Below are 26,488 nucleotides of genomic sequence, written 5' to 3' on the forward strand. Positions count from 1 at the left end.
AAGACACACACTGTCTCTGAGGACACACACTGACTCACTGTCTCTGAGGACACACACTGTCTCACTGTCTCTGAGGACATACACTGTATTACTGTCTCTGAGGACACACACTGTATCTGAGGACACACACTGACTCACTGTCTCTGAGGACACACACTGTCTCTGAGGACACACACTGTCTCACTGGCTCTGAGGACACACACTGACTCACTGTCTCTGAGGACACACACTGACTCTGAGGACACACACTGTCTCACTGTCTCTGAGGACACACTCTGTCTCACTGACTCTGAGGACACACACTGACTCACTGTCTCTGAGGACACACACTGTCTCTGAGGACACACACTGTCTCACTGGCTCTGAGGACACACACTGACTCACTGTCTCTGAGGACACACACTGACTCTGAGGACACACACTGTCTCACTGTCTCTGAGGACACACACTGTCTCACTGAATCTGAGGACACACACTGTCTCACTGTCTCTGAGGACACACACATGGACCTGTCTCCAGGAAGCTGACTGAGGTCCTCTGGTGTTTTGGGGACAGGATGAGTCTGGAGACATTGAGATGTTCTGGGTGAGTTAGAGATCAACTGAACCAACCAGACGTTGATTTAAACTTCCCTTATCCGTCCCTTTAAGGAGAGTGTGCACCACACAACAGTGGAGAGTCACTGTGGTCAGTGGGCGGAGCTTTGATACGGGTTGATCTCCAATTAACCTGGAGCAGGTTAGCCGTTCATCAGAAGTTACCATGGTGATTTACCTCGTTAAGAAGTGGACGAGAGTCGTAGGACTGAAAAAACTAAACCTGAAGTTAACCTGATAACCACAAATCCTGCTTGGTAGCACAGACCCTGGATCTGTGATACTGACTGTGTTTAGTAAAATACTGATGAAAGCAGCGTGGACTGACTCCACCCATCTACTGACCTCAGAGTCTCCAGTCGACAGGTTGGACTCTGCTGTAGATCAAGCAGCTCCTTCACTGCTGAGGCCTGCAGGTCGTTGTCACTCAGATCCAGTTCTCTCAGATGAGAGGGGTTTGACCTCAGAGCTGAAGCCAGAGAAGAACAGCTGATCTGTGACAGACTGCAGTTCTCCAACCTGGATAAAGAAATATGAATATTAGAATGTGTCCTCCTGTTGTTGTGGATCGTCATCATGTCAACACAGACTCTCAACATGCTGCTGACCTCAGTCCAGTCTGTGACCTGAAGATAAATATCAGATCAGACATGTTGGACCATTGTTTCATTCATCAGCTTCTTCTCTGTGTGTTGGTCACTGAGCAGGTTTGTGTAATTAAACACTGTTTAAAGTAGGGACGGCTCCTGATGTCACTTCCTGTTTGTTTCTATACTTATCAACTGTCCAACGTGTTTCAATCAGAATGTGTCTTATTTTGAAAACCTGAGGAGGACGAGTGCTCGGCCTCAGTCCACATGTTATTTACTGACACTTTCTCAGTGATCAGGAGCAGGTGAGTGCAGGTGAATGGAGTTGATGAGGTGGACGTGACTGACAGGCTGGGTGAGGGACAGATGACTGAGGGACAGTGTGCAGAGCAGAACTGAGACAAGTTAAATAAATAATGACCCAATAAGAAAGAAAGTCTGAAAAGTGAAGAAGGATTTAAGGACCTCAGAGTCTCCAGTCGACAGTTTGGACTCTCCAGTCCAGAACACAGCAGCTTCACTCCTGAATCCTTCAGGTTGTTGTCACTCAGATCCAGTTCTCTCAGATGTGAGGGGTCTGACTTCAGAGCTGAGGCCACAACTTCACAGTGAGTCTCTGAGAGTTGACAATAACCGAGTCTGTAATTAAAGAAAATATCAAATCTGTGAGAATTAAATCAGAAAACACAACATTCATACAAAACGTGATCATGTGACCCTCACCCTGGTAAATCCCCTCTTTGTTAAAAACTCCTCAAGAGAATCCTTTCAGATTTGGTTCAAGCTTCATTCAGACTAACAGAGGAACTCATGAGATTCAGGTCAGAGGTCAAAGGTCAAGGTCACAAAACATGTTCATTCAGACTAACAGAGGAACTCATGAGATTCAGGTGGTCAGAGGTCAAAGGTCAAGGTCACAGAACATGTTCATTCAGACTAACAGAGGAACTCATGAGATTCAGGTGGTCAGAGGTCAAAGGTCAAGGTCACAGAACATGTTCATGGTCACAGTGACCTCATATTGTTGTAAAGTCAACATGGAACCTGGACATGCACCCCCCCCCCACACAAACACACACAACAAACACACACTCACTCACACACACACACCCTCCCCCCCACACACACATACACACACACACACACACAAACCCACCCACACACACACAACAGACACACACTCACTCACACACCCCCCTCCCCCCCACACACACACCCCCCCCACACACACACACTGTCTCACTGTCTCTGAGGACACACACTGTCTCTGAGGACACACACTGTCTCTGAGGACACACACTGACTCAATGTCTCTGAGGACACACACTGTCTCTGAGGACACACACTGACTCACTGTCTCTGAGGACACACACTGTCTCTGAGGACACCCACTGTCTCACTGTCTCTGAGGACACACACTGTCTCTGAGGACACACACTGTCTCTGAGGACACACACTGACTTACTGTCTCTGAGGACACACACTGTCTCTGAGGACACCCACTGTCTCACTGTCTCTGAGGACACACACTGTCTCTGAGGACACACACTGTAAGGAGCAGCTTCAGCCACAGACTCATTTAACCCCCCCGCTGCTCTAAGGAACGATACAGGAAATCGTTCCTCCCAACTGCAATAAGACTGTAAAACTCCTCCCCCTCTGTCAGAGCCTCCATCACAGAACTGCACTAAACCTGTCTCCTTGCACTGTGGACCTGTACAACACTCCGCTCCATATACACTTACTTCACATCATATGTGATATGTGTTAATATAAACCATATTGATATTATATATCATTTTATACAATAATATTGTCTTTTGCAAACTCTGTCTACATATTCTTAGACTAATAGTATATTATATTACCTATTGTATAGTCAAATACTTATATTCATATTCATACTTCTACTATATATCATATCATACTCTCTGTATATTCTTGTTTACATAAGTCTATATACACATATTTATCCATGTGCACATGTTATAATTACTATTATTATATCACCATTACTATTATTATTATATATACTGTTGCTGCCATTATTACCATATACTGCTTTTATATTGGTATAATTACTATCATATAGATATATATTTTGTTATATTATATACTATATACTGTACTATTCTTATATACTGTCTAACAATACCATTACCATCATATCATCAGTATTTTTACCATCATCTTGCCACTGCACCTTATCTACCTATTTTATTTTATCTTGTGCTTCTGTTTTTTATTCTTTCTACCTCAATATTTTTTAATTTTATTCTATTGTATTGTATTTTATTGTATTCAAATATACCAGCTGCTATGACAACTTAATTTTCCTTCGGGGATGAATAAAGTAATCTATCTATCTATCTATCTATCTATCTATCTATCTATCTATCTATCTATCTATCTATCTATCTATCTATCTATCTATCTATCTATCTATCTATCTATCTATCTATCTATCTATCTATCTATCTATCTATCTATCTATCTATCTATCTATCTATCTATCTATCTATCTATCTATCTATCTATCTATCTATCTATCTATCTATCTATCTATCTATCTATCTATCTATCTATCTATCTATCTATCTATCTATCTATCTGTCTGTCTCTGAGGACACACACTGTCTCTGAGGATACACACTGACTCACTGTCTCTGAGGACACACACTGACTCACTGTCTCTGAGGACACACACTGTCTCACTGTCTCTGAGGACACACACTGTCTCTGAGGACACACACTGACTCACTGTCTCTGAGGACACACACTGTCTCACTGTCTCTGAGGACATACACTGTCTCACTGTCTCTGAGGACACACACTGTCTCTGAGGACACACATTGACTCAATGTCTCTGAGGACACACACTGTCTCACTGTCTCTGAGGACACACACTGTCTCACAGTCTCTGAGGACACACACTGTCTCTGAGGACACACACTGTCTCACTGTCTCTGAGGACACACACTGTCTCACTGTCTCTGAGGACACACACTGTCTCACAGTCTCTGAGGACACACACTGTCTCTGAGGACACACACAGTCTCACTGTCTCTGAGGACACACACTGACTCACTGTCTCTGAGGACACACACTGTCTCACTGTCTCTGAGGACACACACTGTCTCACAGTCTCTGAGGACACACACTGTCTCTGAGGACACACACTGTCTCACTGTCTCTGAGGACACACACTGTCTCACTGTCTCTGAGGACACACACTGTCTCACAGTCTCTGAGGACACACACTGTCTCTGAGGACACACACTGTCTCACTGTCTCTGAGGACACACACTGACTCACTGTCTCTGAGGACACACACTGTCTCACTGTCTCTGAGGACACACACTGTCTCACTGTCTCTGAGGACACACACTGTCTCACTGTCTCTGAGGACACACACTGACTCACTGTCTCTGAGGACACACACTGTCTCACTGTCTCTGAGGACACACACTGTCTCACAGTCTCTAAGGACACACACTGTCTCTGAGGACACACACTGTCTCACTGTCTCTGAGGACACACACTGACTCACTGTCTCTGAGGACACACACTGTCTCACTGTCTCTGAGGACACACACTGTCTCACTGTCTCTGAGGACACACACTGTCTCTGAAGACACACACTGACACGCTGTCTCTGAGGACACACACTGTCTCACTGTCTCTGAGGACACACACTGTCTCACTGTCTCTGAGGACACACACTGTCTCACTGTCTCTGAGGACACACACTGACTCACTGTCTCTGAGGACACATACTGTCTCACTGTCTCTGAGGACACACACTGTCTCACTGTCTCTGAGGACACACACATGGACCTGTCTCCAGGAAGCTGACTGAGGTCATCTGGTGTTTTGGGGACAGGATGAGTCTGGAGACATTGAGATGTTCTGGGTGAGTTAGAGATCAACTGAACCAACCAGACGTTGATTTAAACTTCCCTTATCCGTCCCTTTAAGGAGAGTGTGCACCACACAACAGTGGAGAGTCACTGTGGTCAGTGGGCGGAGCTTTGATACGGGTTGATCTCCAACTTAACCTGGAGCAGGTGAGCCGTTCATCAGAAGTTACCATGGTGATTTACCTCGTTAAGAAGTGGACGAGCTTCCTAGGACTGAAAAAACTAAACCTGAAGTGAACCTGATAACCACAAATTCTGCTTGGTAGCACAGACCCTGGATCTGTGATACTGACTGTGTTTAGTAAAATACTGATGAAAGCAGCGTGGACTGACTCCACCCATCTACTGACCTCAGAGTCTCCAGTCGACAGGTTGGACTCTGCTGTAGATCAAGCAGCTCCTTCACTGCTGAGGCCTGCAGGAAGTTGTTACTCAGATCCAGTTCTCTCAGATGAGAGGGGTTTGACCTCAGAGCTGAAGCCAGAGAAGAACAGCTGATATCTGTCAGACTGCAGCCCCTCAACCTGGATAAAGAAATATGAATATTAGAATGTGTCCTCCTGTTGTTGTGGATCGTCATCATGTCAACACAGACTCTCAACATGCTGCTGACCTCAGTCCAGTCTGTGACCTGAAGATAAATATCAGATCAGACATGTTGGACCATTGTTTCATTCATCAGCTTCTTCTCTGTGTGTTGGTCACTGAGCATGTTTGTGTAATTAAACACTGTTTAAAGTAGAGACGGCTCCTGATGTCACTTCCTGTTTGTTTCTATACTTATCAGCTGTCCAACGTGTTTCAATAAGAATGTGTCTTATTTTGAAAACCTGAGGAGGACGAGTGCTCGGCCTCAGTCCACATGTTATTTACTGACACTTTCTCAGTGATCAGGAGCAGGTGAGTGCAGGTGAATGGAGTTGATGAGGTGGACGTGACTGACAGGCTGGGTGAGGGACAGATGACTGAGGGACAGTGAGCAGAGCAGAACTGAGACAAGTTAAATAAATAATGACCCAATAAGAAAGAAAGTCTGAAAAGTGAAGAAGGATTTAAGGACCTCAGAGTCTCCAGTCGACAGTTTGGACTCTCCAGTCCAGAACACAGCAGCTTCACTGCTGAATCCTGCAGGTTGATGTTGTAGCTCAGATCCAGTTCTCTCAGATGTGAGGGGTCTGACTTCAGAGCTGAGGCCACGACTTCACAGTGAGTCTCTGAGAAGAGATAACAACGGAGTCTGTAATTAAAGAAAATATCAAATCTGTGAGAATTAAATCAGAAAACACAACATTCATACAAAACGTGATCATGTGACCCTCACCCTGGTAAATCCCCTCATTGTTAAAAACTCCTCAAGAGAATCCTTTCAGATTTGGTTCAAGCTTCATTCAGACTAACAGAGGAACTCATGAGATTCAGGTCAGAGGTCAAAGGTCAAGGTCACAAAACATGTTCATTCAGACTAACAGAGGAACTCATGAGATTCAGGAGGTCAGAGGTCAAAGGTCAAGGTCACACAACATGTTCATTCAGACTAACAGAGGAACTCATGAGATTCAGGAGGTCAGATGTTAAAGGTCACAGAACATGTTCATGGTCACAGTGACCTCATATTGTTGTGAAGTCAACATGGAACCTGGACATGCACCTCCCCACACACACACACACACAACAAACACTCACACACACACACACACACACACACACACACACACACACACACACACACACACACCCACCCACACACACACAACAGACACACACTCACTCACACCCCCCCTCCCCCCCACACACACACACCTCCCCCCCCACACACACACCCCCCCACACACACACACCCCCCCACCACAAACACACACACACACACTCATACCCAGCCACACACGCACAACAGACACACACTCACTCACACCCCCCTCCCCCCCACACACACACACCTCCCCCCCACACACAAACATACCCTCCCCCTCCCCCCACACCCCCCCACACACACACCCCCCCCACAAACACACACACTCACACACAGACACACCCCCACACACCCCCCCACAGACACACACACACACACATACACATACACACACACACACGCACACGCACACACACACACCCCCCCACACACACACAGACACAGACACACACACACACACACACACACACACAACAGACACACACACACACACGCACACACAAACACACACACACACAAACCCCCCACACACACACACACAAATACACACACACATACACACACACTCACACACACATACACACACATACACACACACACACACACACATACACACACACACACAAAAACACACACACAACCCCCCCACACACACACAAACACATACACACACACACAAACACACACACAACCCCCCCCACACACACAAACACATACACACACACACACACAAACACACACACAACCCCCCCCCCCCCCATACACACACACATACACACACACACACACATGCCACACACACACACACACACACACACACTCACCGAGCCTTCCTGCAGTTCCTCACAGCTGGGATCAGTCTCCATCGACCCTGTTCTGATGTGTTGAACTTCTCCAGGTCCAACTCATCCAGAAGCTCCTCTGACATCTGCAGCATGTAGGCCAGAGCTGAGCAGTGGATCTCAGAGAGTTCCTCCTTTGATTTGTTCTCTGACGTCAGGAACTGTTTCATCTGCTGATGAACTGAGTGGTCGTTCATCTCAGTCAGACAGTGGAAGATGTTGATGCTTCTGTCAGGAGAAATGTGATCACTCTTCATCTCCTTCAGGTTGTTGATGACTCTCTGGATGATCTCTGGATTGTTCCCTGTCCGACCCAGCAGGCCTCCTAAGACTCTCTGGTTGGACTCCAGACTGAGGCCGTGAAGGAAGCGAACAAACAGATCCAGATGACCATTTGTACTGGAGAGGGATTTCTCCATGGTTCTCTTCAGGAGGTCATCCAGGGAGAAGGTACTGTGTCTGTTCCCATATGTTCCCAAGAAGTTCTTGAGTTCTTCTGTGTTCCTCTCGGTGTAACAGTGGAACATGTAGACTGCAGCCAGGAACTCCTGAACGCTCAGATGAACAAAGCAGTAGACTGATTTCTGGAAGATCACACTCTCTCTTCTGAAGATCTCAGTACAAACTCCTGAGTACACCGAGGCCTCAGTGACATTAATACCACACAGCTCCAGGTCTTCTTGGTAGAACATGATGTTTCCTTCCTCCAGATGTTTAAGTGCCAGCCTCCCCAGCTTCAGGAGAACGTCCCTGTCAGCCTCCGTCAGCTGCTGTGGAGTGGTCTCATGTCCCTCACCGTACTTGTTGCTCTTCCTCTTTGTCTGAACCAGCAGGAAGTGTGAGTACAGGTCAGTCAGGGTCTTGGGCAGCTCTCCTCTCTGGTCTGTGGTCAACATGTGCTCCAGAACTGTAGCACTGATCCAGCAGAAGACTGGGATTTGACACATGATGTGGAGGCTCCTGGACGTCTTGATGTGTGAGATGATTCTGCTGCACAGCTCTTCATCACTGAATCTCCTCCTGAAGTACTCCTCCTTCTGGGCGTCAGTGAAGCCTCGTACTTCTGTGACCCTGTCGACACATGCAGGAGGGATCTGATTGGCCGCCGCAGGTCTGGAGGTTATCCAGACGAGAGCTGAGGGAAGCAGATTCCCCCGGATGAGGTTTGTCAGCAGCACGTTGACTGATGACCTCTGTGTGACCTCAGACACAAACTCCCTGTGGTTGAAGTCCAGAGAAGGTCTGCTTTCATCCAGGCCGTCAAAGATGAACAAAGGTTTACAGACAGCGAGCGTCTCTGCCGTGAGCTTCTGTAACGCTGGATGGAAAACACGGAGCAGCGTGAGGAGACTGTGCTGCTGGTCCTTCACCAGGTTCAGCTCCCTGAACGAAAGCACAGTCAGCAGACCCACATCCTGGTTCTCTAAACCCTCTGCCCAGTCCAGAGTGAACTTCTGCACCGAGAAGGTTTTTCCAACGCCAGCGACGCCGTTGGTCAGGACGACTCTGATGCGTCTCTGCTGGTCAGTGGAGGCTTTAAAGATGTTGTGGCACTTGATGGGAGTGTCGTGGAGGATCTTCATCTTAGAAGCCGTCTCAAGCTGCCTCACCTCATGTTGAGTATTAACCTCTTCACTCTGTCCCTCTGTGATGTAGAGCTCAGTGTAGATCCTGTTGAGGAGGGTTCTACTTCCTGTTTCATCACTTCCTTCAGTCACTTGTTCACATCTCCCCTTCACACTGAGCTTATGTTCATCAAAAACCTCCTGCAGACCACGATCTGCTGAAAGACAAGAAACAATGTCAGAGACAGAGAATCTGAGAATCTGCTGATTGTTTTCATCAGATACAGAAAAAGTACAGAAAATAAAAGCTTTTTAACTTTGTGCTTTTCTAACGATGTTAAATGTTGATGCTGTATGAAGGAACAAAATAAAACCACGTGTAAATGGATTTGGTAAATGGATTTGTATTTATATAGCGTTTTTCTAGTCTGATGATGACCACTCAAAGCGCTTTACAGTACAGTTACACATTCACCCATTCGCACACACATTCATACAGTGCATCTACTTGCAGCACTTTGTTATTCTATGGGGGGCTATTGAGGGTTCAGCATCTTGCCCAAGGACACTTCGGCATGCAGATGGTTCAGACTGGGGATCGAACCACCGACCTTCAGGTTGGAGGACGACCACTCTACCCCTCAGCCACAGCCGCCTGCTGCTGTCAGAAGTGAAGACATCAGCAGACTCATGTACAGTGCTGCTCTGACCGGCTGTCTGACCTCCAGCTCCTGTTCTGGATCTTTGTCCACACTGGGGACAGGAGGAGTCTCCTGAAGAACCAGACTGGTCCCAGTATGAGGTGATGCACTGTCTGCAGAACCAGTGTCCACAGCTGGTGGAGACTGGATCCTTCAGGACGTCCTGACACGAAGCACAGCAGGACGACTGCTCCTCCTCAGAAACATGACTCCTCTTCCTCTCCCTGTGAAGACATGTCCTGATCACTCACATGTCACAGTCACAGGTTGTCATTACTGCTGTCAAGGAGGTTTTTTTTTCACCCAGTATGTTTGTGTGTTGGTTGGTTCGTTAGTGGGATTATAAAAAACGACAGATTACCAGTAAACTTGCTGGAAGGTTGTGGTCTCTGAACCGGATCGGGGGGGGGTTCCTCTTTCACAGACATGTTCAGAGGATTGATGTTTACCAGTGTGTGGAATTTGGAGCAGGTCCAAATCAAAATCAATCTCTAGTGGATTTCAAAGTGATTTCATAAGGAGCGTGTTGGTTCTTGGTGGAGGTCTGAGCTCTTTGAGTGATTCTGAGAGATTAGTCACCAACTTCAATGAAGCTCTGTCCTAATGCAGGGGCCACACTAGAGGAAACTAGATCCTCTTCAGAGCAGGTCACAGTAGAAACAATATCTTACTCTGTGGGTGAGGGTCCAGGTTCATTACTGAAGTTAAGAGGCTGTCTCCTGGACCAGTCACTCTTCAGAGACAGACAGCTGGACCCTGGAGACTCTGCTCTCAGTCTGTGGTCCTGACCTCTGCAAACACAAACATGTTTTTATTCAGAACACATCATTCACTGGTTCAATCTCTGAGGATTCAGTTTGGAGCTTCACATGTTTGTAGTGTTAGGGTTTGAAAATGTAGCTAGTGTGGGTCTGTACAAACAGAACGTACAGCCGATATAGCAGGAACATAATATCTTTTCTCCAACAACAGTTTGGCCCTCGTAGCATCAGCTGTGTCAAGGCCTTGGGAGTGGCTCCTTGTCACTTCCTTATTCCAAAGCCAAGAGGATGGACTACGCCTGCGCACGAGGAGGAACCAGGGACTGTTATAAAATCTTACAGACGCCGGCTGTTGGATGCGTTCTGATGGGTTTTGTGTTCTGATGCGACTCGAGACTGTCCGGGGCTGCTAGCATTCCGGGCAGTGAGATGGATGCCCGTTGTTTTGCTGCTCATACCTTTCATTGTTTTCTAAATAAATACTTGATTGAACAAAACCGAGTTCGGCTCATCATCTCATATTTAGGATAAACGACCACGCCGACAGTAGCCGGTCTCTTACTTTGTGTGTGAGGGTCCAGGTTCTTTACTGAAGAATAGAAGAAGATCTTTGAACTGGTGACTCCTCTGAGACAGACAGCTGGACCCTGGAGACTCTGCTCTCAGTCTGTGGTCCTGACCTCTGCAAACACAAACATGTTTTTATTCAGAACACATCAGTCACTGGTTCATTCTGTGAGGATTCAGTTTGAAGCTTCACATGTTTGTAGCAGGTCTCTTACTTTGTGTGTGAGGGTCCAACTTGCTCTGAAGTGTCCTCGTCCATGTTGCACCGGGCCAACCGCGGCTCAGTTGTGGTTCAGGCCGCGCTACTCTTCTAGATATTCAAGGTCTGGTCTATTTCCTTCTGGTTCTGCGCTCAGTTCACAGCAGAACACAGTGAAATGATCTTTAGACCAGTTTAAATCTTTATCTGTTGAAAACGTCACAAACACAAATATTTAAACACTTCCTGTAGCCGACCCATTTCCAAATAAAAGCACTCCAGCGTTTCTGTCGACTGAATCAATTCATTTATTTTTAAATGTTTTTATTGTGAAATAGATGCAGGGCTTCATAGTTTGTATTACTGGTATTTATTTGAGTACACAGGACTTCTTATATACAAGGAAATACAGTGATCACATCAGAAACCTCAGGAAGGACAAGAGTCTCTCTCTCTCTCTCTCTCTCTCTCTCTCTCAGACTTTACGTTGTCTCTCTCTTCTCAGGTGACCTCAGAAAGCCTCAATTATTTTGGGATATTTCAATCAATCACCTGATTTATTCAGCCATTAGTACATTATTAGAGTACATTATTAAATGAATCATATGAATATATGTTTTAGGGTACCAGTCAATAAGGGTGTGGAGGTGTACTAGTGTACAAGTACAATAATAAAGTTCCTTTTCATGTCATATCTTTTTAAATCCACCAATAAACCTGCATAGCCATAAACAAACGTTGAATAACAAAGTATTTTTGCAACTTGAGCATTTCCTAATCTACACTCAAACCAATCAACTACATTAAAGTTAATTAATACAAGCTTGTAAAAGTTCATGTGTCCTTCAACCCCCGGCCACTAAGAGAAGGAAACTCAACATCTAGTATCATGTTCACGTCATAAAGGCTGGAAATGAATTACAGAACTTTATAGACAGTAACACTGAGAGCACATCAGTCAGCAGCTTGAAGCAGCACTCTGTATCTCCACTCAGTTCTATGGCTTTGTGCCCAAATGAAGGTCAAACACAAGCTCTTCAACTTTATATTCACTTTAAAAAACTCACACAAAACCAGTAGGAAGTTATGTGTGTGTGTGTGTGTGTGTGTGTGTGTGTGTGTGTGTGTGTGTGTGTGTGTGTGTGTGTGTGTGTGTGTGTGTGTACCTGGCTCTGCAGGTCGATGTCCCTCACACCTCAGCCAGTGAGTCCAGAGCTTTCCTGGGATCCACAGTGAAGACTCTCCACTGGTTGGTGACCACTGCTGTAACGTATGATTGTGAAAACACGTTGTGTTATTAAACACTTGATGAACAGATGAAGATAAAAAGTGAAACTGTGAGTTAACTCTGTTCATTAGTCCTTTGAAGGCTCTTTGATCCAGACCTGCTGTTCACATCTGTCTCTGGGATCCGATCACATGACGTCTGTCACCAGGTGTGAACTGACAAACTTAGAGTCATGTGATCAGCAGACGGATGTTAACAGCAGGTGTGAGAGTGAGACAGTCAAACTTTCAGAAAGTTGTGTTCACACTCACCTGCTCACTTTCCTTCCTTCTGCTCATCCAGGTGAAAATGGAGTCTGACCGCTCCCTGTTCTCAGGCTCCTCCTCCTCCCTGTGGAACCAGTTCACTCTAGAAACCAGTTCAAAGTCCAGTTCATACCCATGAAGATGAACTGGTTCATAGTTCATGTTTTATTGTGATGTTATGATGTCGATAATAAACTTAGGATCATGTATTTAGTTTCTAATGGACGGTGTGGGATCATGAATCCAGATCTTTCACACTGAGTCCTGACTGGGAGCGTCTCCTGGGACTGAGCCGTACAATGTGATTCATCATGATGTTTAAATGAGCCTCAGAAACTCTGGAGTCAAACACGTCCAGTCACAGTGTTGGTTTATAGATCTAGAGAAATACAGCTGCATTGTGATGCATCATTTGACCGTTGTGTGGGGGGGGGGGCAGTTGTTAATGTTATCCCACTGTATCAGAGCAGTATGTTATTATCACGTTGTCTATAATGCTGGAACCCTTTTTAAATGCACGTGCAGATCATATCTAACAACAGGATTTGTTCTGCAGCAGTAATGACTTCTTGTCTCCTCCATCAAGCAGGTGTCATTTGATTCACCAGATTGAGTCAGTGTGAAGAGACCTTCAGGACCTGTACACGTGTAGGTGTGTGTTTGAGATGGATATTATTGGGTTTGCATGATGGTTTATGTGAGAGTCATGTTTGAACAATGTCTGCTCCACCTGCTGCCCCAGAACTACTCCACCAGACGCTTCCCCTCCTACGTCACTGCCCAGATCCTGCTTCTTCAGCCCCTGGTCTCCGGACTGCGAGCCAGCTCCTCAGGAGACACGTGAGAAGGTTCCTGCTGTGTGACGTCAGCACGAGCAACAACCAGCGGGAAGACGTCACCGAGCCAACAGTGAGGATTAAACTGAAGTGACAGCTTCACAGAGACAAACCACAAACGTCTCATATCAACATGGAGCAGAGGAACCACGTGTGATCAGACATTCTGTTCTAAACTCTTGTGATTATGTTTTCACTTTTTAATATCTAATAAACATGAGACTAATACAAATGAAGTCTACAAATTCAGAGCAGATCCGGACTTATTCCTCCTACACAAGTTGTCTCGTGCTCATTGTATTTGTGATTGTGTATTTTTCAGCATAGATCATTTCTATGAGGTGTCCAGAACAACATACTTAAAGTCCTAAGAAGTCCTACTTGAGGAAATATGTTTAATTCTCATCAATGTGTGCCAATGAGTCCAGGGAACTCGGACACGCTGGCGGAACTCTGCAGATCGACAATCTGCAGAGAAGCAAACAGAAACTGGAGAAGGAGAAGACGGAGTTCAGACTGGAGGCCGATGACCTGGCCTCCAACGTGGAGCAGCTGTCCAGAGCCAAGGTAGAAACCAGTCGGCCTTAAAGGAGCAACCCGCTCTGGAGGTCGTAGAGAGAGTGAACATGCTCTACACACAGGTGAGATTCATTGGGAACCGGCTGATCGTCGATAAACTCTCTGATTAACTCACAGAGAGTGATTCCATGTCGGCTTCCTGTTCCTTGTAGAACTCAGGTCTGATGAACCACAAGAAGAAGATGGAGGCCGATCTGTCTGTGCTGACAGGAGAGGTGGAGGAGGCCATACAGGAGAGACGCAGCTCTGATGAGAAAGCAAAGAAGGCCATCACTGATGTCAGTCCTGACTCGTAACCTCTGACCTTTTACTTCTGACCAAACTAAAACTAACACAATCCTGTTTCTTCCTGTGTTTTCTTGTCGTCTCTTTTCTTCCTGATGGAAAGTTATTAAGTCGCACAGATCAACTGTGATGCTGCTGTAGAGAATTCTGGGAATGTATGTATATATGTATTTCTGCAGTATATAGATATACTGTATATGTATATGTTCCTCCAGGCAGCTCTGATGGGGGAGGAGCTGAAGAAGGAGTGAGTGGAACCGTCAGTAACATCACTTATGAATTATTCACCTTGTAGTGGAATATTATTACATTTTGTTCTTGCTACTTTCTTAACTCCATCGAGGAGGTTTTGTTTTTCTGTTTGTTCACAAAAAATAAATTGACAGAGTGTGTTTGTGTTTCAATACAGACGCAGTTCAGTCCATTTACAGAAGTTGAAGGAAAGTTGTGCGTCAGGTTATTTGATCTTTTAAGAGTTTCTCAACTGATTCTGTGTGAATCCCAATAATCATATCCCAATTTAATAGACCGTGATGAACAATTTTATCCATTTTGTTTTCTGTCATTGATCGAATTCTACAAATCTTCAAGCAGTTTCTTGCGTTGGTGTTAAACACCTGTGTGATGTACAGTGACTCTGATGCGACAACACAACAGCAAATAGGTGAACAAAAGAAAAACAACAAAACACAAAACACTTGGACAATGCATCTGTCCAATCAGCGGCGAATTTTATAGAAAAACCGCGTTTATTTCTGTCAGTGCCACAAACTCATGTGACCAAACAAATTTCAATAGTAGAATTTGAATTGAGTGACCATAGCTGGTAAAGAAGAGGGTGTCATACAGGACAAGCCTCATAATATCTCTGACTAATAACATGTTAATAGTTAATCCTATGTGTATAGAGCTGCATTTGTTTTTTGTAATTTGTAATTTTGGACCATTGACCGATAGATCCAGTAAAAGCCGTATCCCTGTAATCACTGTGATTGCTCTCCTGATTGGAGAAAAGACTTCATCACGTTCTGGTTCTCAAAAGAAAATTACACCACAAATGGGAAATGACCATGACAACCCGTTGAACCTGTAACCATGACAACACGATGAGAAAGTCTGACTGCTGATGTTCTTCACAGGGTCGGGGGGGGGGAGTTTATCGGCCTTGAGGACGAGTCTGCAGCTGCGGATCTGAAATATCTCTGGATATTTTTTGCACGGCACAAGCAGGTTTGGTTTGTGTTCAGTAAACACAGGAACAGAGGAGGCCGACTGTGTCACGGTGACCTGTGTGTGTCTGTCTGTGTGTGTGTGTGTGTGTGTGTGTGTGTGTGTGTGTCTGCGTGTGTGTGCGCGCATGTGGCAGGTGACATGATTACCTGATGCAGATTAATACATAAGCCTGTTACCTGTCCCCTCTGAAGACCACAGTGTTCACTGCTGCAGGTTTATACAGGACAAGCTGCAGTGGAAACATCAGTTTGTGTGACCTCTAACCTGAAGGTCGGTGGTTCGATCCCCGGGTTCTTCAACTCTGTCTTCCTGGTGCCCTTGGACAAGATGCTGAACCCTCAATCGTTTGCTGTCAGAAACAAGTGTATGAATGATATGTAATAAAAATACAGATCATTTAAAATTTGTCCTTCAGAGATCATTAATATGTTATTTTATCTGTTCAGTAGAAAGTTTGGGTTTCCAGGTTGAGAATAAATAACAAATATACCTACATGGAATTATACAAATGTAAAAATATAAAAGCACAGAAATTTGAGGGTGTAATGTTGTACATATACTTACTTTATGTTGCTGCATTATTAAATAAGTTACGCCTGCATTTGAATGTTAGTTTGCAGGATCACTCAAAAACAACTCAACTGATTTCCCTTTAGTTTCCTGGAGGACCCAAGCAGGGGCGGATCCAGGGCCTGGGTCATGATTTATTAATTTAAACAAATTAATAAATCAAGAAATATGACAATTTGTGAATGATTCTCTTCCAAGCTTCTTTTGAAGATATATCCAATGATTTGTGGCTTTGCTCAAATGCAAAGAGCTAACAGTAAACTTACTGAATCATCATGGATCCGCCTCTGGACCTGGAGGAAAACACCAGCTTCTCTTTATTGATTCACTTGCTTTAATATTGTGATTTCCAGAGTGTGTGCAATTTGGTGCAGAGCCAAAATAAAAAAGTCAATGCTCTTCTCTCTGTGCTGAGGAGCGTGCTCAGTCTGCTGGGCGCGTACACGTGCACGCACCGGCTCGTGGAGGTTCAGGTTCCTGTGGAGGAGTCGCTCCTCCTGCTCCACTTCACTTTCTCCTCATAAACCTGCAGCTTGTGAGCAGAGAGGAGCGATGCAGCAGCAGCAGCAGCCTGAGCTGGATCCTCTCCACCTGTGAGAGTGTCCACCCCCCCCATTGCCTCTCCTCTCTATGGATGTAAGCTCCGACCTGACCACAGGTGTTAGTCGAGTCCCAGACGCATTAATCCGTGCAGACCAGGACGAGCTTTGCGCAGGAGAGTCAGAGAAGCCGAGCTCCTGCAGCAGTGCACAGAGTCCAGGTGAGTCCCAGCACATCCATCACATCCCATCCCACTACATCCCATCCCATCACATCCCACCAGCATCTCTCCCTCAGAGGAACCACCTGTATCTGGAGGAATTAGAAACCGTTTGCAGAGTTGCATCTTTTTGGAGGATTTGTATTGTTTTTTTCTTTTATTCCTGCCGAGCACCAGAGCTGCTTCATTTGTATTCTGAGGAGAATGTTGTGATTCCTGCTTGTGTTCAGAGACGTTGGCTGAGTGGTTTCCAGTCTGAGCTGAATCTCTGACCAGCCACGGGTTTTTGCCGCAGAGTGAAATCTGATGCTGCAGCCGACTTGTGGCACGAGAGGTGTTGTTTTTATCATTATATATTATCCTCTGTGCATTTACCTGTAGATATGAGGGGGGGGGAAGAACAGGTGAGTTACTGTTAAAGTCTCTGCATTGAAATCTGGATCAGTGCCTCAGGTTGTGACGCTGCATCGTGTTGTTTGTGCTTTAATCTCCATGAGAATGTGATTGATCCTCTGTGATGATGTGAGAGCATCAGAGACATCAGAGCTCATCAGAGAGTGGAGAGACTGAGTTAGAATCAGGCTTTAATATGTAGATATCATGTTTTACATTGTTTACATGTGGATTCATGCAGGAGCAGAAACAACAAGAGCTTTTCCCTCCAGTTGTTATCCACAGATTTCATGACTTTTGCTTTAATGCTCAACAAGTGCCTCCGCTCTCTGGCAGTTCAGGTTTTTCTCCTGCTCGACCTGTTGCAGGTACGAGTCTCTGCTCCTCCTCCTCCTCCTCCTCCTCCTCCTCCTCCTCCTCCTCCTCCTCCTCCTCCTCCTCCTCCTCCTCCTCCTCCTCCTCCTCCTCCTCCTCCAGCAGAGAGCCGTGACAAGGTCAGGCCTCCATGTGAAGAGTCACTAATCCATTATATAAGAGAAAAGAAGGCAGGAAACTGGAGTGGATAACCTGTTTGTTTTAAAGTGTGCTAATCCTCCTGGGTACCTGCTGCTCTGTGGGATCAGTCATTAGATAAGTGTTCTCAAACTGCACCAGCTCATTATATAACTATAACACATCATAAATCTGTGTTATTATTACTGCTGAACTTTTAATCTTTAATATTTTGGACCAGGCAGAGCAGAGAAATTCCAATGCACAGATTTTATTCTTGCTCCCCCCCGTGTTCATGCCCAGCAGAGTCGTCCAGTGTTTTCAGAGCCTGACGCTGCCGCCCCCCCCCCCCTCCTGTGAGTCAGGTCCAGATCAGATTAGAGCTCCAACAAAGACCTGCTGCGTCCTCCTGGAGACGCCTGCTGTCTCACAACTCGTCCGTAATCCCTGAGGACTTTCTGTCCCTGATGATGTCTGGATATTAAACTGCAGGATTATTATCCAGAATCATTTTTGTGCCTTTTTCTCTCTCTCTCTCTCTCCTCGTGTCTGAAAGAAACCCCCCCGCCGCCAGCAGACATGGGCCGTCAGGAGGGCGACTACGTGTGGAAGAAGAACACCGAGAACATCCAGGACGTGTTTGACATCATGGACGAGTTGGGCTCGTAAGTAAATCTCACTCAGATTCAAGATGATGATGATTTTGTTCCAGAAATCTTAAAATTTAACGAGCTGAGGTTCTTTGAATCAACAGGAGAATTTAAAGTTTTTCCTTCGGTGATGATGAACGAGCTGCAGTAAACATTTTTATTTGAGAATACTTTATTCTCACATTTTTACATTTGCTATCAAGTTGTGACCGTGCACATATGTTTACATTCACACACATACATGTACAACATATCATACATGTTGCATATTTATACAGACGTGCTGTAACTCTGAGAGGAGAGGCCAGTAAGAACCACACGTAACCAAACATTCAGGATTTCTAATTCCTCATATGATAAAGGGCCTTGTTTATTTCTTTTTAAGGGACTTTTAAAACGTTTTCTTTTATGAGCCGAACAGTTTAAACAGATTTTAACCAGAAGTTGTGTTTCCTTCAGCCAGAAGACATCAACTACTGTAGTTTATAGAAGCTTTGTCACATTTTAAAGCCTCCTGCATCATTTCAGTCACATGTATGAAAGCACTTTGGCTTCTGTTAAACACACTGAAGACAGAACTGTGTGTTTCCTCCTCCTCCAGGCAGCAGCGGCTCCCCCGACATGATCGAGCATTGGATCCAACTCGTCCACGAGAAGAACGCGTTGGTTTCTGAGGAGTCTGACCTCATGGTGGCGTGAGTGACTCACTTGTAAACAGTTGCTGCACAGTGAACTCCTGTCTCGTCAACACTGGGGAACACAACACATCTTTTGTGTGCGTGGTAGAAGTGTCACGGCTGCAAGAGCGTCCATAACATCAGACTTCCGCCTCAGGACACACTGTGTTGTCTGTTCTGTGTTGTGTGTTCAGACTGGAGTCGCTGCTCATCCTTTTGCGATGACTTGCTTCTGTCGCCACGTTGTCGTGACTCGGCCGATGTTTGTGTTTCTCTCCCAGGTCTCGACAGCTGGAGCTGGAGGACAAGCAGAGCATGTTGGAGCTGGAGCTCAGGAAGTTCATGGAGCTGAATGGTGTGTGTGGTTTTCTGTGCGCTCATGAAAACACGAGTTGTTAACGACTGTTGAAGAGAGCTTTTGATTCTGCTGCAGCTACAGAGCTGAATACTGTCATTGTTCACGTTAACATCACTGAACATAACATCATCTTTGTCCAGGGTGTAATATACAAGAACCATTTCATTACCAACATCAGACATTCCTTTCTTAACGAGCGAGTACTGAGTAACACTGGCTCCTGCAGAGAGTGCTGCATTATGGGATGTTTGAAGCCTAAACGTTGTGATGATTGTTCATTTCCTCGATTCTATTTATAGTTTGGCAGGTTCACATTTTGCAAGTCCGTCTTCAAACATTATTCAGACGCTCGTGTGTGTTATTCAGATCCTTGTGGGTCATAAAATCCTTAATTGTAAAGTTAATGTGAAGCTTCTGAGTCCAAACCCAGTCAGTGTTTCCAAGTTACTGTCTCTCACGTCCCAAACTCCCTCATTGTGATTAAATCAAGTTCCAAACCTCAGTGGAGGAACTGAAAAAAACACCACTTGATTTGATTAACTCACTGGTTTAGCCTCATATTAGTCGGCTCCTTAAATTCAATCAAGCTGCATCTAACTGAACAAACTCATAGATAAATATGTTCGTTGATTGATTCTCTGAGATCTCACAACGTAACGATAGAGGAAAAATCCTCCTGGATCATCACCAGCATTTAATCGGTTGTTTCCTGACCCGTATCACCTCCTTCCACCAGCTTCACTCTCACTCTCTGTGCAGCAGATTGTCAGTAATCCTGATAAATAACAAACAGACAAACAAACACAAAAACATGTGGAGCTGATAAAGCTGAGGGGACCAGGGGAGCTACAGATTCAGGAGACACCCTTCCTATTGTTTTTACATCATCTATTATTATAAATATGTTGGTCATAGCTGCTTCAAAGTGTGTGTCCTTGTGTTTGTCCGGCAGACAAGACGCAGGAGCAGGAGGTGGAGGAGGAGCGGGTCCTGCAGCAGATGATCGAGGTGGTGGACATGAGGGACTCGCTGGTCTCCTTCCTGGAGGAGAAGAGGCTGAAGGAGATGAGCGAGGAGCAGGAGGCCTTCTCCATCATGGAGGCCAGACGGCACTCCAAGGCAGGATCTCAGGTTCACTGGGCATCATAAGACTCCTCCCCCCACCCATACACTGACACACACACACACACACACTCGTGCAGCATGGACCTGTATGTACAAGGGAAGCAGAAGCTCTCTAATCTGCTGACTTGAAACCTTGAGACTCAACTTTTTTGCGAAGCCAAAGAAGCTGCAGAGTCGTTGCAGAATCCAACCACGAGCGCTTCCACGGCGGCGAGGACTCAAATCATCAGGACTCAAATCATCAGGACTCAAATCATCAGGACTCGAATCATCAGGACTCAAATCATCAGGACTCAAATCATCAGGATTCACAGGAACACTCCGGCCCCTAGAGGGAGACATAACCCTGGAGATCTGAGGAGTCCACACACATGGCAGAGTCACAGGATCTTTAGTGTCTTCTGCACCGTTGAACAACCACCACCAGGCGGCAGATCACCTGACCCGGCCTCGGACCTGGTTCAGGTGTCTCAGACGTGTGACATCACATCGGGGGGGAAACCTGCGGCGCCTGAGAGCCTGATCTGTAGAACACACAGGGTCACTGTGGGTTTAACAGAGATTGATGTTTTGAATAAGTACTGTTGTACACCCAGATGTAATATAAAGTACATATCATACTTCTATTATTATTTGGTATATTGAATAGAAATACGATTAGAGTTTAAAGATAATAATAAGAGTTTAAATATTAGAATTATTGCAGTAAAATCCAGTTATTCCTTATTTTAGTTTCTTATTTTTGAAGGTTTCTGAATTGTGTAGCACTTCCTGCTGTTCACCACGTCCTCCCCCTGATCGCAGGTCACACTCAGGGGTCAAAGGTCGAAGGTCCCGGCTTCTCGGGTCAGAGTCGGGGGGTTCCACAGATGGATTTGCACACTCTGCTGTTTTATTTTGTATCTTTCTGTAGGTGGAAGTGAGTTTTACGAACACAGGCGGATTGTCGGTGAACGTTAAGGACACGAAACTGGTTCATCTATTTATAAACTCTATGGTTTATCATCTGCAGGTGTTTCTCCTCGTGAACGATGGAGACACTCAGCAGTTTGGTTTAGTTCAGAAGAAGCCTTATGGATTTATCGCTCCGCTGCCATTTTGTGCCGCAGCACTTCACATTATATCAAATAAAGATCCTGCACTTTGCTGATTTCTTATTTTTCTTGTCTCTGATCATACGTTGAAGTTCTCCGGTGTTTCCAGGTGTGAACACAGTGGATGTGTTGAATAACGTGTGTCCTGCAGGACGGATGTTCATCTGGTTAAAAGTATATAAAACATGAACACAGGAGAAACTCATCAGAGGTGGAAGAATTATTCAGATCAACAGATTTTTAAATTCACTAGATGTGGATCTTTATTTGGATCTGCACCAGTTCACTCACAGTCCTGTAATATTTCATTAAATCACTGAATTATCCTCAAAACAAAAACACGAGTCATCAGCTCCTTGGCAGAAGTAACAGTAAAACTCATTTTGTACATTTACTTCTGATATTTAAAGAACATTCTGCTCACTTATACCAGATCGGACAATCATGCTTTCCCCCCCTCCTTTCTTTATTGCAAAGAGTTCAGTCAGACCCACACACCAGCTAAAATATTGAATCCTGACAACATCCAGTCTTTTAAAGTTTCGAAAAATAATAATTTGAATAATAATAATAGTAATAATAAAAGGCATTTATTTGTAAATTGATGGTTTAAACGTACAACTGCATTATTATTATTAATATTGTTGTTATTGTTGTTAAATGTCATTTGACAAAAAGCTAAACGTACGTCCTTGAATGTCAATACGTTAAGGCCGGCGCATGCTTCTGCAACTGCGGCTGCAGCTTTTCAAGCAGCTGTGCAAAAGGACTTGTTTTAATTTATGCTTCTCCAGGGTTTGCAAAGCAATTCACCTCCAGAACACTAGGTGGAGTAACGTTTTCTGTCAAAGACGACCTTAGAGACGCCTTCTTTGTGTGTGGCAGTCGTCGACGACTGTTTATTTACGTCGCCACCGCTGCTCCTCATAGGACAAATCCTCCAGTCAGTGACGGGTTATACAAGTGGTCATACTGTCAGATCTCTTCTGCCAAACGCTCTTCTATTTGGTCCATATTCATTCTTCTAAATCTTCGGTGGTTTCTGCCGGTATTGTTGGGCATGAAACCGGAAATGCGTTAATTAATACATTTGGTCTCAATGATTTTGTGAAGTTATTGTGTTGATGAGCTCTGAAGTCAGAGTTGAAAACATGGAGGCTGTTCACATCTGTTGTATCTGCACACCTTCACTTTTCTTTATGATATTTATATAATAACGAAGAGCAAAGAAAACGTGTGAAAGACGGATGAGTAATTAAAATGTGCACGTGGATCATAAGAACATGTTTCATTGTGTGTTGGGTTCAATGAGCCTTGAGAGCTTGTGAGAGACCAACACAAGTTACATGAGACAGGTTTACATCAAAAGCTTTTATTTAGAGCTGATTGTCAAATTATATTGGAAGGTTCATTTAATGTCGACAGTCAACACGACGGAGAGACGTGAACATTTAAAGTCAGACACGTTCTGTCCCTTGTCTCTGCTGCGAACCTCCCATCATCAATTATTTCCCAGCATGCTAAAAGGCTTTGACTGGGATGTGCTGCTGTTATACTGCAGCGCCACCTGTGGGTCAAAAGTAGAAAAGCCACCACCGCTCTGCACCTGATGCAGAAATGAAAACGTCCCAATTTTTAAGTCCAGAGTTTTGATCTTTTGTGTCAAAGACAAAACTCTGATTTTAAACTCAAAGTGATTTCAATGTGTTGAACTTTGTGTTGAACTAAATCAATTTGTGACGTGAATCCAGGAACTTTAAGATCATAAACAAACATCTACACAGAATGTGGTTCTACACACATGGAGACATACTGAGGGACAAAGGTGGACAATAATAAAGACAAACTTAAACACACTGTATGTGACTCTTTATAGAGGGTTTATATATTCTGCTTGTGTTGTGTCATTTCAATAAACACATTCTTCATGTGAATAAACACAATCTGGGCAGGAAGGTTGCTGGTTTGAATCCGGTTCAGATGGGTCTTCCTGTGTGGAGTCTGCATGTTCTCCACGTGTTTTCTCCAGGTGCTCCGGCTTCATCTCACAAACACATGCAGATTAGGGGTTGTGTAGATTGGAGACTACACACAAGCTGCTGCTGCTTCAGCCTCTGGATCCTCAGGACACAGCTCAGCCTCCGTCCACACACACTGTCCTCTTCACACTCAGCTCCAGTCAGACTCCTCCCACCTGTTGAGAGAAGAAGACATCAGTGTCACAGAGACTCACTTCATCAGCTGTGAGTCAGTGATGCAGCTCATCCAGTAGAAAGAGCAGCAGGGACTTCAGTCGGATGGACCTCAGCAGAGGTTCTGCTCTGTATGAAGAGCTCCTGGTTACCATGGTGATGAGGAGAGGCTTCAGTCCCACTGATCTCAGAGCTGTGACAAAGATCCACCTGATCAGTTCTGATCAGATCTGAATCTGTTGTTTACTAACAAGACGAGTGGAAGACAAGAAGAAACACACTGTCTCACTGTCTCTGAGGACACACACTGTCTCACTGTCTCTGAGGACACACACTGTCTCACTGTCTCTGAGGACACACACTGTCTCTGAGGACACACACTGTCTCACTGTATCTGAGGACACACACTGACTCACTGTCTCTGAGGACACACACTGTCTCATTGTCTCTGAGGACACACACTGTCTCTGAGGACACACACTGTCTCACTGTCTCTGAGGACACACACTGTCCCTGAGGACACACACTGTCTCACTGTCTCTGAGGACACTCACTGTCTCACTGTCTCTGAGGACACACACTGACTCACTGTCTCTGAGGACATACACTGTCTCACTGTCTCTGAGGACACACACTGTCTCTGAGGACACACACTGTCTCACTGTCTCTGAGGACACACACTGTCTCACTGTCTCTGAGGACACACACTGTCTCACTGTCTCTGAGGACACACACTGTCCCTGAGGACACACACTGTCTCACTGTCTCTGAGGACACTCACTGTCTCACTGTCTCTGAGGACACACACTGTCTCTGAGGACACACACTGACTCACTGTCTCTGAGGACACACACTGTCTCACTGTCTCTGAGGACACACACTGTCTCACTGTCTCTGAGGACACACACTGTCTCTGAGGACACACACTGTCTCACTGTCTCTGAGGACACACACTGTCTCACTGTCTCTGAGGACACACACTGTCTCTGAGGACACACACTGTCTCACTGTCTCTGAGGACACACACTGTCCCTGAGGACACACACTGACTCACTGTCTCTGAGGACACACACTGTCTCACTGTCTCTGAGGACACACACTGTCTCACTGTCTCTGAGGACACACACTGTCTCTGAGGACACACACTGTCTCACTGTCTCTGAGGACACACACTGTCTCACTGTCTCTGAGGACACACACTGTCTCTGAGAACACACACTGTCTCACTGTCTCTGAGGACACACACTGTCTCACTGTCTCTGAGGACACACACTGTCTCACTGTCTCTGAGGACACACACTGTCTCACTGTCTCTGAGGACACTCACTGTCTCACTGTCTCTGAGGACATACACATGGACCTGTCTCCAGGAAGCTGACTGAGGTCATCTGGTGTTTTGGGGACAGGATGAGTCTGGAGACATTGAGATGTTCTGGGTGAGTTAGAGATCAACTGAACCAACCAGACGTTGATTTAAACTTCCCTTATCCGTCCCTTTAAGGAGAGTGTGCACCACACAACAGTGGAGAGTCACTGTGGTCAGTGGGCGGAGCTTTGATACGGGTTGATCTCCAACTTAACCTGGAGCAGGTGAGCCGTTCATCAGAAGTTACCATGGTGATTTACCTCGTTAAGAAGTGGACGAGCTTCGTAGGACTGAAAAAACTAAACCTGAAGTGAACCTGATAACCACAAATCCTGCTTGGTAGCACAGACCCTGGATCTGTGAGACTGACTGTGTTTAGTAAAATACTGATGAAAGCAGCGTGGACTGACTCCACCCATCTACTGACCTCAGAGTCTCCAGTCGACAGGTTGGACTCTGCTGTAGATCAAGCAGCTCCTTCACTGCTGAGGCCTGCAGGTCGTTGTTCCTCAGATCCAGTTCTCTCAGATGAGAGGGGTTTGACCTCAGAGCTGAAGCCAGAGAAGAACAGCTGATCTCTGACAGTCTGCAGTTCCTCAACCTGGATAAAGAAATATGAATATTAGAATGTGTCCTCCTGTGGTTGTGGATCGTCATCATGTCAACACAGACTCTCAACATGCTGCTGACCTCAGTCCAGTCTGTGACCTGAAGATAAATATCAGATCAGACATGTTGGACCATTGTTTCATTCATCAGCTTCTTCTCTGTGTGTTGGTCACTGAGCAGGTTTGTGTAATTAAACACTGTTTAAAGTAGGGACGGCTCCTGATGTCACTTCCTGTTTGTTTCTATACTTATCAACTGTCCAACGTGTTTCAATAAGAATGTGTCTTATTTTGAAAACCTGAGGA

General features: G+C 45.3%; 1 protein-coding gene and 1 long non-coding RNA gene across 2 annotated transcripts; one reads left to right on the top strand and one right to left on the bottom strand.

The window, feature by feature from the left end:
- Positions 1-18,691: 18,691 nt before the first annotated feature.
- On the top strand, positions 18,692-21,713 carry LOC133004593 (F-actin-monooxygenase mical1-like). Its single transcript, XM_061074062.1, has 4 exons — positions 18,692-18,773; positions 19,364-19,457; positions 19,721-19,794; positions 20,750-21,713. The coding sequence occupies exons 1-4, from the start codon at positions 18,692-18,694 to the stop codon at positions 20,944-20,946; spliced, it is 447 nt and encodes a 148-aa protein (XP_060930045.1). The 3' UTR covers positions 20,947-21,713.
- A 1,659-nt stretch (positions 21,714-23,372) lies between these two features.
- LOC133005136 (uncharacterized) lies at positions 23,373-26,171 on the bottom strand. The gene is made up of 2 exons (XR_009678357.1): positions 26,002-26,171; positions 23,373-24,210 (listed from the first exon to the last, which is right to left on the bottom strand). It is a non-coding gene; the product is annotated as an uncharacterized LOC133005136 (long non-coding RNA).
- Positions 26,172-26,488: the final 317 nt, after the last annotated feature.

Source organism: Limanda limanda, chromosome 7 (assembly GCF_963576545.1).
Source record: "Limanda limanda chromosome 7, fLimLim1.1, whole genome shotgun sequence".
Lineage (NCBI taxonomy): Eukaryota > Metazoa > Chordata > Actinopteri > Pleuronectiformes > Pleuronectidae > Limanda > Limanda limanda.

Coding starts and splice junctions, on each gene's coding strand:
- LOC133004593 (XM_061074062.1), top strand. CDS start 18,692: ATGGGCCGTCAGGAGGGCGACTACGTGTGGAAGAAGAACACCGAGAAC. Junction 19,458..19,720: donor GAGTCTGACCTCATGGTGGC/GTGAGTGACTCA, acceptor TTTCTCTCCCAG/GTCTCGACAGCTGGAGCTGG. Junction 19,795..20,749: donor GAAGTTCATGGAGCTGAATG/GTGTGTGTGGTT, acceptor TTTGTCCGGCAG/ACAAGACGCAGGAGCAGGAG.